This window comes from Cajanus cajan, chromosome 3 (assembly GCF_000230855.2).
Source record: "Cajanus cajan strain Asha chromosome 3, NIPB_CcT2T_4, whole genome shotgun sequence".
NCBI classification, from domain to species: Eukaryota; Viridiplantae; Streptophyta; class Magnoliopsida; order Fabales; family Fabaceae; genus Cajanus; species Cajanus cajan.
In genome coordinates this window covers 14,451,648-14,470,734 of record NC_138519.1, presented here as the reverse complement: position 1 = coordinate 14,470,734, position 19,087 = coordinate 14,451,648, and the positions used below count along the sequence as shown (strand labels likewise).

At 33.8% G+C, this 19,087-nt stretch overlaps 2 protein-coding genes across 3 annotated transcripts; both read left to right on the top strand.

The window, feature by feature from the left end:
* Nucleotides 1–1,503: 1,503 nt before the first annotated feature.
* On the top strand, nt 1,504–8,072 carry LOC114915028 (uncharacterized). Of its 2 annotated transcripts, none has more exons than XR_014432238.1 (2): nt 1,504–3,743; nt 7,707–8,072. XR_014432238.1 is itself a non-coding variant. In XM_083070516.1 (2 exons), the coding sequence occupies exon 2, from the start codon at nt 4,466–4,468 to the stop codon at nt 7,559–7,561; it is 3,096 nt and encodes a 1,031-aa protein (XP_082926642.1). In that variant the 5' UTR covers nt 1,504–3,743; nt 4,337–4,465; the 3' UTR covers nt 7,562–7,690. The 2 variants fall into 2 exon arrangements, 1 of the variants encoding a protein (XP_082926642.1); XM_083070516.1 differs by lacking the exon at nt 7,707–8,072 and adding an exon at nt 4,337–7,690.
* Nucleotides 8,073–8,939: 867 nt separating this feature from the next.
* Nucleotides 8,940–11,100, top strand: LOC145955583 (uncharacterized). The gene is made up of 5 exons (XM_083070517.1): nt 8,940–9,721; nt 9,813–9,980; nt 10,250–10,319; nt 10,417–10,512; nt 10,604–11,100. Exons 1-5 carry the CDS (start codon nt 9,567–9,569, stop codon nt 10,694–10,696), a joined length of 582 nt encoding a protein of 193 aa, XP_082926643.1. The 5' UTR covers nt 8,940–9,566; the 3' UTR covers nt 10,697–11,100.
* The last annotated feature ends 7,987 nt before the right edge of the window (nt 11,101–19,087 follow it).

The following is a 19,087-nucleotide window of genomic DNA, read 5'->3' as shown; positions in this document are numbered from 1 at the left end:
GCCTCCATTCGAGTTCCCTTTCGTCTTCACCGCCATTGTCGCGCTTTGCGTTCAGAGTTACGATTTGCCTCCATTCGAGTTCCCTTTCGTCTTCACCGCCATTGTCGCGAGTCATTGCCTCCCGTGACGCCGTAACCAGAACCAGAACCAGAAGTAGAAACAGAATAGTAAAAAGCGGAAGCAAGTCTTCACCGCCATTGTTGCGTTCTTATTTTCCCTCATTCGTTGCGTTACATGGATCGAACATTTGTTGCCGTTTTGTTAGGTTTACCGTTATCTCTATTTTATCTTTGTTTCAGATTGCGTAGTGCTGAGGAAGGAATGGTTTGAAGGCAAGGAGTATCTTGATATTGGCTGCAACAATGGGATAATCACCATACAGATTGGTATTTTTCTCCCTATTTCTTTAACAATGTCTCTTTTAGAGTTCAGGATTTGTTATTCATTTTTCTGTTTTAGAGTTTGGTGCTTTAACTTGGCTTTTAAATGGGATTTGTCTCTTTTCGAGTTCAGGATGCATATTGGAATCTCAGAAAAACTGTTTCAAAGGAGCATTCTTTTTCAGACCAAATTGATCTGTCAAATGTAGTTTCATTTAAACGAGAAAATTTTGTTCAGAGTCGACACCCACCAGGAAAGCACTACGATACAATTCTTTGGTAAGTTGCTGTTTCTCATTTTTTTTTCAGTTCCACTTAATAAAACATGTTCTTTGGTTTTGAAATTTTCCATCCCTTATGCCGTATTGGAAAAGTCCTATTCAAAATTGTTTGGTTTTGATTTTTGTGTCCTTTCTAGTGCTATTTGACTTTCACAGGATAGTTGCTATCTATTAAAATGGTCTGGGTTAGAGGAAGTGCTTTGGCTATATTCCTAATTAATTAATGTGGGACATCTTAGCATCCACCCCTCACATTCAAGACTAGACATTTAGAATGTGAATTTTGCTATGAGCCTATGACATGCTTTGTCACAAATCTTAAATTTTTAGGGCAATTAAGAACAGTTGTATTCATCTTTTGAACTAAAATAAAGTTATTTTTTCTTTCTAGTACAGCTAAGGTTGCCAACAGATTTATAGCTGATATCTGGGGATTGATGTATAAAGGTTTTTGCTGGATCATTACTGTAAACCATGCATTCATCTTTTGGAATAAAATAAAGTTATTTTTTCTATTTGGTCTGCTAATGTTCCTTACAGATTTATATAAAACCAGATAGTTTTTCTAAATTAAATAAATTAAAATTCATATTTAATATCCTGAACATTTATCAAGTCTAATAATTGAACCAGTTCATCCTGCAACACTGCATTGTGTTCCACCCACAGTGATAACTCAGTTCTTATCTCTCTTAGGTGTCTGAATATTGGCTTGAGTTGAGATTGTATAGGCTGTGGTTTAGAATATGAGTACCCTTCAGACTTCTTGTTTTTTTCCCTTATCAATTTTAACTCAGCTTTTAAGTCCTGAATAGAGTTTTGGAACTTTTGAATCTGATGAACTGAAGTGCTAAACCTCAGCCAAAACTCCAGGTTCTCTTCTAGCAAATCGTCAATGTGCGAACGGAATTTCTTTTCCAAATCTAAAAGATCATGGAACTTATCTTGATGTGCCATCAGCTTCTTTAGTGTCATTCTCATAGATGATAAGGCATTATTTCCTGTTCTCTCAAATTCAACTTGTTCTGCAAAATGGGATTTTGCATCTAAATTTGAAGATGAAATTTTTGACTCCGCTTCTTGACCTGCTTTTTGAAGAAGCCATTCATGTGGTGTGTATTTGTATTCTGTGGTGGTGGTGTAGGGACTTTCATCCAGATTTCCATCTAGACAGTTCATCTTCTGATGTAAAATCTGTATCTCTTTATCCTTTGTCACAAGAGCATTCCTCATTTCCCTTAGCTGCATGGGAAATTCTATATAAGAGTGGAGGTCATTGTCCTCGCTATTTAATACCAAAGCCATACCAATGTACTCTATTTATAAGGAGAAGTTCTTGTATTGTTTAGACAATAATATCAAAACATTCTACTTTTGTTTTATAACTACTATTCTCTTTTAAAATAAATGGACCTTTTCTTTCTTAATCTAAGAATATTTATGCAAGTGGATGTTTGTTTTATACTTAAAATTGTGAATACCATACTGCTAATAATAAAATCATGCTAGAGTATTTAATATATTCTATACTTGTTTTGGAATTTCATCTTGCTTTCTTCTGTACAGATATAAAGTTAATTGTATAATTATTTTAACCAATAATTTAAATTATACATATTAAGTAAACGTTATAGATTGATCATTGCTTACCTGAAGTGTCAACTCAAAAATGTTGTCCCGATTTTTCTTTTCCACATCATTGAGCTTCACCCTGACATCCTTATAATTCACTAAGACCGAAGTGTACTCCTCCAGCAGAATCTTTTCTCTGTCATCTAATCCACTTATAAACATCTGGCTCCAATTAGGTTGATCTTCCTCACTAGCTTCCAAATCATGTGATTCAGAGTCAAGGTTGCTCACTGTATCAGATAAATCATCCTTATCTGGTTGTACCAGCTTCTGAACACTTAAAGTTCTATCACTCAAATTGGACTTGTTATCATCCTCATCCTTTATTGTCGACAAGTTCAGCAGCACTTTTCTTCTTGTAAAGTACCATGTTAGCACTTTTCTTCTGATTTTAGTGTCTTTACCAAACCAGTCTGAGATGAAATCGCAGTTTCCAAGGTAACAACCTTATAATTCTTTGCTTCTCTGTCATGGATCTTAACCATGTTTTTTTTAATAATTGGATAAGCTTGGATTCTTACGATAATTATTATCTATATAGTTAATCGATATTCAGAATTGTAACATGAAAAAAATTGATATTATTATATAACTACATTATTAACTGTGGCTAGACGAGGTCTTGTTATTATTTTGGGAGTCTTAGTGTTGTTAATTTTATTCCTGTACCTTGAATTTTATAATTTTACCTCATTTATTAGAATAATTTTAAATTATTTTTAAGTTAATATATAATTATTAGTATATTTTTAACAAATTATTCTTTTTCAATTGCATACGTATTGTTGATCGATAATTCACATCGAAGATTACAATTTTGAGAACAATATTAAATAATTAAATCACCTCCATCAATCTCGTAATTAATTAAACATTTAAACTAAAATAATCATAATAATAATTTATAAATGTATTTATTTTTATCAATAAATATATTTTTAAAAATTTGCAATGCATTATCTACTTTGTTGCATTTTTTGGTAATTACCTATTTCGTTGTATGGGTTTTATAAATTAATTATATCATAATTATTTGATCTATAGTATTCTACGGAATTAAATGACTAATTATTATATTCATTAAAATTGTTGTTAAAAAACTCCAATCACATCATTTAAATTACTAAAATACTAATCAAATTTAATACAACAAAACCATTATAAAGAAAATTCATTCCCATCTCAAATAACCATACAAGCTTCAATTCAATTCCTTGTTACATATATCACTGTTGAACATAAAAAAATTAAATGTTAATTATTACGATATTCTATAATATGTATGAGGTGTAGAAAAAAATCAAAAGTTAACTGAAAATGTTAATTGTTATGACATTCGATATGTATGAGGTGCTTAATATCTTGATGGGTATTTGTTCAGGGAGCAACATCAATCAGGACCTTCTCATTCTGAAGAACCTAGAGTGCGGGAGGATCGTCACGATGATCGGTAAAATTTACTAAAATAAAAAAATAGAAATAGAATAAAAAATTATAAAAAAATATATGGCAGGTTTTTAGTTTATAAAAAAAGATTATAAATAAACATACTTGATTTATTATTTGAAGCTTTGAAACGCATGCACTTTTTTTCTTTATAATTCTTGTCTATTATATATTTAGTTTATGCATAGTGAACCTTAGTTTCTCGTTTGAGATTAAATACAAATGATTAAATTTATTTAATCATTTATATTTAATCTTGAATTGTCTTGTTGGACAGTTTGGGATGAGTGATTTTCTTTATACTTGTTTGATACGTACAAGTTAAGTCTCATCTTAAATTTGATTAAATTTTGGTTATTGCATTTTGTGTTGTTCTTTGAGTGCATATTTGATTGTGGTGTATATAATTTGATGTCATCACTTTCATTTCATGTACTTAGAGACCAATACAAAATGCTGTCAAAATTTTGTCAAGTTTAAGAAAATAGATTGTACTAGTACATATTGATCAAGTATAAAATAAAATCTTGAATGGGATAGGGTCACACCTTGTATAAAAATAGTGAGATTGACATCCATGGTCTATCTTTTTGATAGAGAACATAACTTATGGATCGAAGTTGGTTATTGGATTGAAGTTGGATACGAGCACCACGCATAAGTGAGCAATATGAGACTGGAGTTGAATATTTTATTGAATATGTAATACGGAATGCTATTGATGATATGAATGGAAAGTTTTTTTGTCCTTGTGTTAATTGTTGTAATGGGAGTCGTTTAGAACTTGATGTTATAAGGGAACATCTTCTATGTGATGGGTTTCTTAAGAATTATACACGTTGGATATGGCATGGTGAAAATATTGACATTCCAAATGTGTCAGCTGAAACTCAAACTCAAAATTTTACACAAGAGGTAGATATGGATGATCGGCTTGAGGAGATGATTCGTGATGTTGGTCCAGAATCATTCAAGAGAGCACATATGTATGAAACTTTATGCAAAGATTCAGAGAAGACGTTATATCCAAATTGCACAAAATTCACAAGATTGTCAGCGGTATTGAGATTGTTTAATTTGAAGGCGAGACATGGGTGGAGTGATAAAAGTTTCACAGAATTGTTAGAGTTGCTAAAAGAAATGCTTCCAGAAGGTAACACATTGCCTAGTCGTAACTACGAGGCAAAAAAAGTGTTGTGTCCCATGGGTTTAGAGTATAAGAAGATACATGCATGCCCAAATGATTGTATGCTATATCATGGTGAGTTTGAAGGCTTGCATGAATGTCCAAGGTGTGGGTTGTCACGATATAAAAAGAAGCAAGGTGATTTTGATTATGAGATTAGCAGTAAGGGTCCTCCGGCGAAGGTGTTATGGTATTTGCCAATTGTTCCAAGATTGAAGCGTTTGTTTGCTAATGCAGATGATGCAAAGTTGATGAGATGGCACGAAGATGAAAGGAAATGTGATGGACAACTTAGGCATCCAGCAGATTGTTTGCAATGGAAAAAAATTAATTCTATGTTTCCAAATTTTGGTAAGAAGCCAAGAAATGTTAGGCTTGGACTAGCTACAGATGGAATGAATCCGTTTGGTAATTTAAGCACAAAGCATAGTTCATGGCCTGTTTTGTTGATAATTTACAACTTACCTCCATGGTTATGCATGAAACGCAAATATGTGATGTTATCTATGATGATTTTTGGTCCAAGGCAACCAGGAAATGACATTGATGTTTATTTAAGTCCGTTGGTCGAAGACTTAAAGATGTTGTGGGACGAGGGAATTGATGTGTTTGATGGGTATTCAAGTGAATCATTCAAGTTGCATGCCATGTTGTTCTGCACAATTAATGACTTCCCAGCATATGGAAACTTGTGCGGGTATAGTGTTAAGGGGCATAAAGCTTGCCCTATTTGTGAAGAGGGAACTTGTTATCATCAATTGCATAATTGGAAGAAGACAGTTTACCTTGGCCATCGAAGGTTTTTTAAACCTAACCATCCATATCGAAGGTTAAAGAAAGCTTTTAATGGATCTCAAGAATATGACATTGCTCCTACTGCATTAACTGGTGACGAAGTTTATGAACGAGTGAAAAATTTAAATGTGGTACTTGGTAAGACTAAAAAACAATCAAAAGATACAAACATATGGAAGAAGAAGTTGATATTATTTGATCTTCCATATTGGAAGGTTCTTGATGTTAGACATTGCATTGATGTCATGCATGTTGAGAAAAATGTATGTGATAGTGTAATCGGCACGCTTCTCAATATTCAGGGCAAGACAAAAGATGGGCTAAACTCTCGTCTAGATTTGCAACTCATGAGGATACGACAACAATTATATCCACAATCTAAGGGTAAGAGGACATATTTGCCCCCAGCATGTCACACTTTGTCAAAAAAGGAGAAAACAAGTTTTTGTGAGTGTTTACATGGTGTCAAAGTGCCGCACGGTTACTCTTCCAATGTAAAAAGTCTAGTATCAATGAAAGATTTGAAATTAGTTGGCTTGAAGTCTCACGATTGTCATGTACTGATGCAACAATTTCTTCCTATCGCTATACGCGATGTTTTACCTAAAAATGTGAGACAAGTCATAATTAGGCTTTGCTTATTTTTCAATGGCATTTGCAACAAAGTAATTGATCCTCAGAAATTGGATGAACTAGAAGATGAAGCTGTTCTTATATTGTGTCAATTAGAGATGTATTTTCCTCCTTCATTTTTTGACATTATGGTTCACTTAATCATCCACTTGGTTAGGGAGGTTAGATTGTGTGGACCTGTCTTTTTGAGGTGGATGTACCCAATTGAGCGATACATGAAGATACTAAAAGGGTATGTGAAGAACCAATATCGTCCAGAAGCATCCATCATAGAAAGGTACATTGCAGAGGAAGCAATTGAGTTTTGTACTGAATACATGTATCAAGCTGAATCAATAGACATTCCTAAGACTCGTCATGAGGGACGAAGTGCTGGGAAGGGTACAATAGGCACAAAACTAAAAAACATGATGCGAGAAGAAGTGCTTCAAGCGCATTTGTATATATTAAACAATACTAATGAGGTTCTTCCTTATTTAAATGCCCACAAAGACTTAGTGAAGAGAAACAACCCTCGCATGCCTGAGAAATGGGTGTTAAACGAGCATAATAAGACTTTCATAGAGTGGTTCAAAAAGAATTTTGGGACAAATTTAAATGTTTCTGAAACTTTACAACGGCTAGCTCAAGGACCTAACTTTGATGTGTTTACTTTCTGTGGATATGACATTAACAATTACTCATTTTATACAAAGGCACAAGATGACAAAAGCACTATGCAAAATAGTGGTGTTATGCTAGTTGCTCAATCTATGCATTTTTCAACCAGAAATGATAAGAACCCCATCACAGCATCCATGTGTTATTTTGGAGTTATTGAAGACATATGGGAGGTTGATTATGGTCCATTCCGAGTACCTGTATTTAAATGCAAGTGGGTTGATAGTAACAATGGTGTCAAAATTGATGAACTTGGATTTACTTTGGTTGACCTCAATAAAGTTGGTCATAAGGAAGAGCCTTTTATCATGGCTATGCAAGTAAAGCAAGTATTTTATGTCACTGATCCATCTAACAATAGGTGGTCAATTGTTCTACAAGGTAAGAGTAATAATATAGGTGATGAATTTGGAGATTCAATTGATATTATGGATACTCCTTCTTTGTGCAAACGGGTGCCAACTATTAATGAAGAAGATGATGTTGATAATGTACATGCCACTCGTGATGATCATCAGGAAGGAATATGGGAGAACATTCAAACTTGATCATACTTCCAAAATAGGTTATTATAGTTTTTTTTTGTTAGTTACTTCTATTTATACTTTTATTTTTGTTATCACTTTAAGTATTATTTATTATAAATTTAATTTTATACTAATGACTTGTAATTTATTTTGTTTCTGTCAACAGATAAATATGGATGAACATCAAGACTCTCCTTTAGACTCTACACAGACTACAGCCAAGAAGAAAGTCAGAGGTCCCACTAGAATGAAGAATGTCACATCCAAACGCCTTCATGAGGAGAGATTGCATGTTGATATTGATGAGATAACTAAGAGACCTACGGGGGACTCAGCTACCCAATTTATGAGTACCATGGGGGTTCTTGCTAGAACCAAGGTTTCTATTTTGTTGCCTAGTTGGGATCATGTAGAGGAGGTTGTCAAGAACCATATTTGGGCAGATATTACGGTAAAATTTCATTTATACTCAACAATTTTCATTATTAAACTTCATTAGGATATAACATGTACTAACTCATTGTTATCATAAATGTAGGAAACTTGGGACATTCCTAGGACAGAGGACATGAGAAGGAAAACCCTCTCTATTGTGGCTGAGAGGTGGAGGGCATATAAGACCAGCCTCACGAACAATTACATTTTTGGAAAAAAGAAAGGTGAATTTCCTGGTTATAAGAACCCCACCATAGATCAAGAGACATGGAACGCATTTGTAGAGTCTAGAATGACTAAATAGTTTTTGGTAAGTTAGGATTACATGCATTGTTATTTGTATTGTTCAGAATATTATGTTTTTACCTTTAATCTCATTATATGGTACTTTTGTAGGAGAAAAGAAAGAAGGCACAAGAGATTCAGGCAAACAATGACACCATTGTTGTGATGTCTCGTGGGGGTTATCCATGGCTTAAGAAAAAGTTGATGAAAGAGAAGGCTATGAAGCGTCAAGCTAGCCAAGATGAGACTACAGTTAGTGATCCTCCTTCTCCACCCACACGTCATGAATTATGGAAGCATGGTCGCATAAAAAAAACGGGCGAGTTTACAACTGAGGCAGCAAAAGAAATTTCTAACAAGATAGTAAGTATAATTGTTTTGTACATATGATGCTAATTAAGATATGGATCAATAGATGTTTATTAAATTGTTTTTGTGTCTTGTATTGTAGGATATATTGGAACAACAGTCCACAGAGGGATCTTTTGTTTCCCATGGACGCCAGGATATACTCACAGTTGCAATTGGAAAGCCTGAGCACCCAGGTCGGGTTCGGGCTGCTGGTGGAGGTCATAGTTTACAAACCTACTTTGGATCACGCTCATCTTCACAGACATCTGGCACGATGGACCAGTTAGTGGAACTGAAGGTCTCTCAAGTTATAGCAACTTATGAGCAAAAATTTAGTCAGATGCAGGAGGACATTCATAAGCGGCTACAAGAGGACATGCAAAGGCAACTACAAGAGCATATGCAATCACTCAGCCAACAATTTCAACAAAGTACTCCAATAGTAGAACCATTTATTGCACGTGTGAGTACAAAGGGATCATGTGCTTCTATTGATCCCCCTGTTACTGCCACTGGCCCAGGTACATCTAATAAATGTGAGTTGTTTGTGGATGGATCACTCGATCCTGTGGGTATAGGGCAGATTCACATATTAGGGTCCACTGTACACCATCAAGTCATGGGAGATGATATGGTTAGGGTTTCAGTGTTGGATGTGAGACAACCAGAGGCTAGAGTTCCTATGCCCACAGTGGAGGTTCAAACAATGGGACAAGCCTTGAACACCTTCCTTCAGTGGCCTTATAAGTTAGTAAAGGTAATATCTACGAAGGTATGTTATTTAAATAATATTTAATTTTAAGTTGGTGTAATTTTATTATAATATTGTATAATATTAGCTTTGTACTTTGTGGAGTAGGATATTGTTACCTCACCAAAGGGTAAAGGGACGGTCATTGTTACCCCTTCTAGAAATCTTCCTCCAATAAAAAGGCTATGGAGATTAGTTGCAGATATGGAAGATAACGAGCAACCCAAACAACTCCCTTGGCCTCCTGAAGTGTTTAACATGTCTAGTAAAGTACCCCTATATATAAGTCAGAGTGATATATCAGAGATTACAAATGGTCATTGTATGCTAAACATATCAATTTTGCAGTTATGGTTGTTGTAAGTATTTAAATTATTTTTAATTATATTTTGTTGATTTTTTCTAACATTGTTTCTAACATTGTTTCTAACATTATTTCTAACGTTGTAGATTTATCCATAAATTGAGCATGGATAAGGGAAATGATCACATATATGGATTTTTGGAGCCTGAGTCAATCCAAAAAAGTGGAAACAAAGTCGAAGAAATACAAGCTTACATTCAAAATTGGATGTTCGATTCAAATAAAAAAGTTTACTTGGCCCCTTATTTTTCTGAGTAAGTTTAATTTTATATAATTAAATATAATTTTTTATAAAAACTATTTTTTCTATTACTCATAATTTCTTAATGCAGTGCTAATTGGCAACTTTTAGTTATTTGTCCTATGGACAACATAGCTGTATGCATTTGCTCGTTGCATAAACCTCCTCCTATGGATTTTAGACAATTATTAGATAGGTAAATTGTTTAAAAATATCTAATTTCTTTTATTGATTATCATTACATTTGACTTTACACTAATCATAATGTCATTTTATCATTAGGGCCATGGAAGGATATCATATACTTAAGGGTTCAAAGATGAAGAAAAAAATAAGTTGGGTCTCTCCTAAAGTAAGATTTTAATTCTAGCAACGATATTTTTTTTAAGTAATTTATTAATTTTTTTAATTACTATTCTATTGAAATTGATTTTATATTCTTTTTGTAGTCTCATAAACAAAAAGGAAATTATGAGTGCGGATACTATGTAATGAAGACAATGCATACTATTGTCGATTCACAAATAGTATCTGGGTGGACTGAAGTAAGTTTTACAATTTTGAAAGTTTTTGTTTTAAGTTCTCATTCTATATATTTTATGAATTATTAATAATTATTTTAATTTTTCTTAACAGATATTTATAGATCGATCACCATTGCCGTTAGAAGACATAAACATCATTAGGGAGCAATGGGCCACATTTTTTATTGACCATTACCTTAATTAGTTTGGGCTTATGTTTTATAGTATTGCTTTAACTAGTTAGAACTTACATTTCATTGAGCAATGTAGTCCATTTATGTATTAGATGTATTTAAAACTATTCAATTATATATATATATGATTAACATTTATCATCTTGTCATTTGAATGTGATTTGTGCTTCATTGAGAAAATATTTTGAACTGTCTGGTTTTTCTACAGGTTTTTTGTTCTGAGGTGCTCCCAAAACAAATCAAACATACAAAAAAAAATCACTACTTTTAAAATCGGTTATGCCATAACCGATTTTAAAAGTAGACTTTTAAAATCGGTTACTACATAACCGATCTTAAAAGTCTTGACTTTTAAGATCGGTTAAAACCACAACCGATCTTAAAAGTCTTGACTTTTAAGATCGGTTATAAATCAACCGATCTTAAAAGTCTACCTTTAAAATCGGTTATAAATCAACCGATCTTAAAAGTCTACTTTTAAAATCGGTTAATAACCGATTTTAAAAGTCTACCTTTTCAAAATCGGCTCTTTTAAAATCGGTTCCATAACCGAATTTAAAAGTCCAAAATAACCGATTTTAAAAGCGTTTTTTCCACTAGTGAACATACAACCGTCTTGAATATATCTCCACCCTCAACTACAATATGATCATATCAAACCCTAAGATCAATCTTACTAACCACACGACATTCACCAATTGATCCCTAAGATCATCTATCCACATATCAACATACATGCATATTAAATCATATTAGAATACCTACTTTAAACCTTCAAATATACCATCCATAAGCATGTACATGAACAACCCTTACCACATAGCATCATACAATCTTAAACAACCTCTCAATCCACATGAAAACACCTCAAAACATCTTAACAAAATCAATTCTTATCCTTGCATTGCCTACTAACCCAAAAACATTATTACAACCTACTTCTCCTTTCAACAACTATCAAAGAAAATAACACACAGAGAGTTGTACTCATCCAAATGATCTCAAACCTATCTCAAACGAAAGATAAGAGAATAAGCTACAATTCCTATGAAGACATAAGATTCTAAAAAGATCATCTTCTTAGCTAAAAATCTCAAAAACCGCAGCAGATATACTCAGCGCTTACAGCTAGACCTTTGATCACCAAAATAGCTATAACTAGAGTTCTAGACCTTAGTTTTACCTGATTCCAGTTCCATTGGAAAGATAACGTCCAAGGAAACTTTTGTGAAGACCATAAAATCTAAATCTGTAAATATGGTACTCATACTGGAACAACAACACTGCAGCGAAAATATCCGCTACACCAAACAGCAATAGTATATCAATATATCTAAGCCCACAAAAATACCTCAACCCTTCCAAACTCACACCTCAACTTCATATTCAAGCTTTCCACTACAATCCTAAACCAAAACAACTCACATATTCAGTATAAAAGGCTTAGAAAATAAAATTCACATGCTACCTAAACCATAAAAGGTCAACATGCAAGCATCAAACTCTAGAAATCATCAACACTTCAATCACTCCTTAAGAATACCAAAACTCCAATTCTCAACATACATCATCCTTAGATTCAATCGCTACAACTATAGCTTTAAAAAATTCCACCAATCGTAAACTCTTAATACACTAAAAACAATCAATGTCTTACCCAAGTCTAAGGCCTCAATAGTTCCTATAATATTAGCACAATATCTCGTCTACCACTACTCGCACATATGCTTGCAACACAAGAGATATCACTCAACCACTACTTCTTCCGTAAGCAAGAAGTATCAAACAAATAAGCAATCATAAGAATGAAGAAGAGCGGTCATAATGGTATTAGCTAACACTCTCATGACTATCATTCCTCTAATTACAAAATAACTTAACAAGAAGAACATCATCATCATCAAAGAAAAACATCATCAAAGTACACAACAAATAAGACACAATCAGAGTACACAACAGAATCACGATAAGTACATAACTCACGGCCGATTGGATCGACCTACTCTGATACCACTTAATGTGACACCCTCTGCCCCAACATACATATACAGTAATTATTAAAAAAAAATAGAATTTTTCATCAATAAAAATCAAATTTCCAACCACGTTAGGGTAAAGAGTTCACATTCATAAACTTAATCCAAATAACATGCCAGTAAAATTACAAAGAAATAAAACTGAATTTTCCAAAATAATTTAATAAGAACATTTTAAACTAATCCTATCTATGTTTCGATGTCACATGTCCTATCAGAGCAAAACCCAACATAGAAGCCTAAGCTTCATCACCAACATCCTCAGCCTTACGCTGATGATCACCTGTATATCAAACAAGAGAAACAACACAAAAGAAGGGAGTGAGAAACATCTCACTCTGGCTCACGGTGTAGGAACGCACACCAGATAGCCAAACACAAATAATACAGTTACCTCATAGATCAATCAACAACAATAGTTTATTCAATCATCCAAGTCATACAAATAGTAATTTATCATCATTTAATAATAAGGATGCACATGTATGGACACGAACTTCACATTATCATGCATGTGGTGCCAGTAAAACATCACATGGCATATTGCCGCTAGCAATACACGAAGAGTAGTCTTGGAGTACATGCCAGATCACACCCTCTGCGCACTCTCACTAGAAGGATATACTACCAAAGTCTCGTCAGGATAGCTAAGCTGCGCAAGATACATCCCATGCACACAATGGGCGAGGCTGGGACTTCCAAACCGAGATATCCCTAAGGACTAATCCCCAAAGCTTTTACACTAGGGGGCCTTCTCTGGTGGTGTATTCCATATCGTACCCTTAAAACACTTATGCAAATGATGCATGTCAATCAAGACTCTATGCATTCTCATATCACATTATCATTTCCCATGGTCATATCACATCATCGCATTTCGTCACCATATTTCATTATCACATTTCATATCCCATGTCTCAATCACATTTCACTTTACATCATCATATTCACAAAGCCTCCACAGAGCACTTTAATTTATATCAAAACTCGTTTATTTATAAAATTAAATACATATTTTTACATCTCATTAAACAAGGAATATAACAAAAAAATCAGAAATCAAAACAGAAAATATTTCATATTTTGCCTATTTCTCATAGGGTTTCCCGCAGGAACCCATAGAGCACTCTAGATCATATTAAAACATATTTATTTTCAAAATTAACCACATACTCATGCATCACATCCAACAAGGAACACAACAAAGTAATCAGAAGGCAAAATAGAAAACATTCATATTTTGCCCGTTTTCTCATAGGGTTTCCCATAGGAACCCATAGAGATCTCAAGTTATACAATTAATTGCATATAAGAAAAATAATAGGCAAAACAGATACAGTTGGGAGAAACCCCTCATACATGAGCATACATAAAAATACAGCAAATACAGGATTGGGGGTCAATCCCACTACCCAGCATACAATCCCACACCCAGAGCGAGGTTTCTCACTCCCCCCTTACCTGGATGAGCAGAAGACAAAGGTGTGATCTAAGGTCGTTCCTGAGTACTCTTCCTTAGAGCTCTCTGTTTCTCTTTTTTTTTCCTAACCCTTCAGAACGCAAATGAGGTAGATAGGGTTAACGCTACCTGACTCGTTAAAATTAATCCATTGGGCTGGGTCAACCCAACCCTTTTTCCTTCTCTTCTAACCCACTTCTCTTTTTTCTCAAAATAATTAAATAAAATAAATACATGTATATTATAAAATATTTTTCCTCTATAATAATAATATATTTCTGACCCAAAATATAATAATATAATTTCAATAACAAAATATCATATAAAATCAATCTTCTCTTAAAACATATAAATATTTATTTAAATATGCTAATAAAAAATACTTATTTAATACGTACAAAATAATTGTCCAAAACAATAATTATTGAAAACGTACAAAATAATATTCTTCTACAATTATTAAAATAATTATGACCAAATACCATATAATAATAATTATTATTATAATAATAATAATAATAATAACTTTATTGAAAACTGGGGTGTTACAATTCTCCCCTCCTTTTAAAAATTTTGTCCTCGAAATTACCTGAAGTAAATAAAAATGGATATGTCTCTTGCATTAGACTTTCTAATGTTCCACCTTAGGCTTTTGGAATACTACACACGAGTCCACAACTTCCTCTACTCCTCTCTTCACCTTAGACCACCACGCTTCCGCTACGTCACTCTCATACATCCTCCTAAGGTCCTAATCCATCTAATAGCTCCTAAGTGAATACTAAGAGTACTCTTATTGCCTTTTTCTAAGATCATCTTCCTTAATTCGGGATTATTAGACACATAGATTCTATCCTGAAACCACAAAACACCATCAACTTCCACTCGAAAAGGGCTATCTATACCCTTACCAATCCTCTCCACTTGGTTCACTAAGAAAGGATCTAACTCTTAGGCTCCTCTAATCTCATCCATTAATTCACTAGTCACCTTCGACATAGTCAATTCAATGCTTCTAAGGGTAAGCTCACAAATCAAGCTTAAATCTCTAAACTCTTCAATCAAATTTAACCTTTAAATCATCAAAATGATAGATGAAAGATCATCCTACTCAAGACATCTGTCACCACACTGCCTTTACCTAGATAGCAACTAAGATTAAAATCCTAGTCCTTAAGAAATTCCAACTATCTCTTTTGGTCAAAAGATATTTAAGACTCTAACAATCACTAAATACCTCAAGCTTAGAATCATATAGGTAGTGTCTCCAAATCTTAATGTAATATCATAACCACTAACTCATAGATAAGGTAGTTCCTCTCATGAATTTTCAATTGCCTAGAAACATAAGCTACTACCTTTCCTTCTTGCATCAACAATGCATCCAATTCATCTTATAAGTACTACTATATACCACAAAAGGCTTACTAAAATCCAATAATATTAACACTAGTCAATCTTGCCTTAAGAGTTGGAACTACTCTCATACTTACTATCCCACATAAAGAGAATACTCCTCCTAGTGAATGTAGTTAAGGGCAATGCTATCTTAGAAATTCCTTCAATAAATCTCTAATAATAATAAGCTAACCTCATAAAACTCTTGTCTTCACTAACTGGCTTAGATATCTCCCCACTTAAACACAACTTCTACCTGAGACAGATCCATGTTTACCTCAACTGGAATTTACAGGAACTAGAAAACTTATCTCATACAATAAAAAAATAATAATAAAATAAAATAAAATAAGATAAAATAAAATAGTAATACTTAGATAACTTAACATACAACCGTCTTGAATATATCTCCACCCTCAACTACAATATGATCATATCAAACCCTAAGATCAATCTTACTAACCACACGACATTCACCAATTGATCCCTAAGATTATCTATCCACATATCAACATACATGCATATTAAATCATATTAGAATACCTACTTTAAACCTTCAAATATACCATCCATAAGCATGTACATGAACAACCCTTACCACATAGCATCATACAATCTTAAACAACCTCTCAATCCACATGAAAACACCTCAAAACATCTTAACAAAATCAATTCTTATCCTTGTATTGCCTACTAACCCAAAAACATTATTACAGCCTACTTCTCCTTTCAACAACTATCAAAGAAAATAACACACAGAGAGTTGTACTCATCCAAATGATCTCAAACCTATCTCAAACGAAAGATAAGAGAATAAGCTACAACTCCTATGAAGACATAAGATTCTAAAAAGATCATCTTCTTAGCTAAAAATCTCAAAAACCGCAGCAGATATACTCAGCGCTTACAGCTAGACCTTTGATCACAAAAGTAGCTATAACTAGAGTTCTAGACCTTCGTTTTACCTGATTCCAGTTCCATTGGAAAGATAACGTCCAAGGCTACAACTTTTGTGAAGACCATAAAATCTAAATCTGTCAATATGGTACTCATACTGGAACAACAAGACTGCAGCGAAAATATCCTCTACACCAAACAACAATAGTATATCAATATATCTAAGCCCACAAAAATACCTCAACCCTTCCAAACTCACACCTCAACTTCATATTCAAGCTTTCCACTATAATCCTAAACCAAAACAACTCACATATTCAGTATAAAAGGCTTAGAAAATAAAATTCACATGCTACCTAAACCATAAAAGGTCAACATGCAACCATCAAACTCTAGAAATCATCAACACTTCAATCACTCCTTAAGAATACCAAAACTCCAATTCTCAACATACATCATCCTTAGATTCAATCGCTACAACTATAGCTTTAAAAAATTCCACCAATCGTAAACTCTTAATACACTAAAAACAATCAATGTCTTACCCAAGTCTAAGGCCTCAATAGTTCCTATAATATTAGCACAATATCTCGTCTACCACTACTCGCACATATGCTTGCAACACAAGAGATATCACTCAACCACTACTTCTTCCGTAAGCAAGAAGTATCAAACAAATAAGCAATCATAAGAATGAAGAAGAGCGGTCATAATGGTATTAGCTAACACTATCATGACTATCATTCCTCTAATTACAAAATAACTTAACAAGAAGAACATCATCATCATCAAAGAAAAACATCATCAAAGTACACAACAAATAAGACACAATCAGAGTACACAACAGAATCACGATAAGTACATAACTCACGGCCGATTGGATCGACCTACTCTGATACGACTTAATGTGACACCCTCTGCCCCAACATACATATACAGTAATTATAAAAAAAAATAGAATTTTTCATCAATAAAAATCAAATTTCCAACCACGTAAGGGTAAAGAGTTCACATTCATAAACTTAATCCAAATAACATGCCAGTAAAATTACAAAGAAATAAAACTGAATTTTCCAAAATAATTTAATAAGAACATTTTAAACTAATCCTATCTATGTCCCGATGTCACATGTCCTATCAGAGCAAAACCCAACATAGAAGCCTAAGCTTCATCACCAACATCCTCAGCCTTACGCTGATGATCACCTGTATATCAAACAAGAGAAACAACACAAAAGAAGGGAGTGAGAAACATCTCACTCTGGCTCACGATGTAGGAACGCACACCAGATAGCCAAACACAAATAATACAGTTACCTCATAGATCAATCAACAACAATAGTTTATTCAATCATCCAAGTCATACAAATAGTAATTTATCATCATTTAATAATAAGGATGCACATGCATGAACACGAACTTCACATTATCATGCATGTGGTGCCAGTAAAACATCACATGGCATATTGCCGCTAGCAATACACGAAGAGTAGTCTAGGAGTACATGCCGGGTCACACCCTCTACGCACTCTCACTAGAAGGATATACTACCAAAGTCTCGTCAGGATAGCTAAGCTGCGCAAGATACATCCCATGCACACAATGGGCGAGACTGGGACTTCCAAACCGAGCTATCCCTAAGGACTAATCCCCAAAGCTTTTACACTAGGGGGCCTTCTCTGGCGGTGTATTCCATATCGTACCCTTAAAACACTTATGCAAATGATGCATGTCAATCAAGACTCTATGCATTCTCATATCACATTATCATTTCCCATTGTCATATCACATCATCGCATTTCGTCATCATATTTCATTATCACATTTCATATCCCATGTCTCAATCACATTTCACTTTACATCATCATATTCACAAAGCCTCCACAGAGCACTTTAATTTATATCAAAACTCGTTTATTTATAAAATTAAATACATATTTTTACATCTCATCAAACAAGGAATATAACAGAAAAATCAGAAATCAAAACAGAAAATATTTCATATTTTGCCTATTTCTCATAGGGTTTCCCGCAGGAACCCATAGAGCACTCTAGATCATATTAAAACATATTTATTTTCAAAATTAACCACATACTCATGCATCACATCCAACAAGGAACACAACAAAGTAATCAGAAGGCAAAATAGAAAACATTCATATTTTGCCCGTTTTCTCATAGGGTTTCCCATAGGAACCCATAGAGATCTCAAGTCATACAATTAATTGCATATAAGAAAAATAATAAGCAAAACAGATACAATTAGGAGAAACCCCTCATACATGAGCATACATAAAAATACAGCAAACACAGGATTGGGGGCTAATCCCACTACCCAGCATACAATCCCACACCCAAAGCGAGGTTTCTCACTCCCCCCTTACCTGGATGAGAAGACAAAGGTGTTATCTAAGGTCGTTCCTGAGTACTCTTCCTTAGAGCTCTTTGTTTCTCCTTTTTTTTTCCTAACCCTTCAGAACGCAAATGAGGTAGATAGGGTTAACGCTACCTGACTCCTTAAAATTAATTCATTGGGCTGGGTCAACCCAACCCATTTTCCTTCTCTTCTAACCCACTTCTCTTTTTCCTCAAAATAATTAAATAAAATAAAT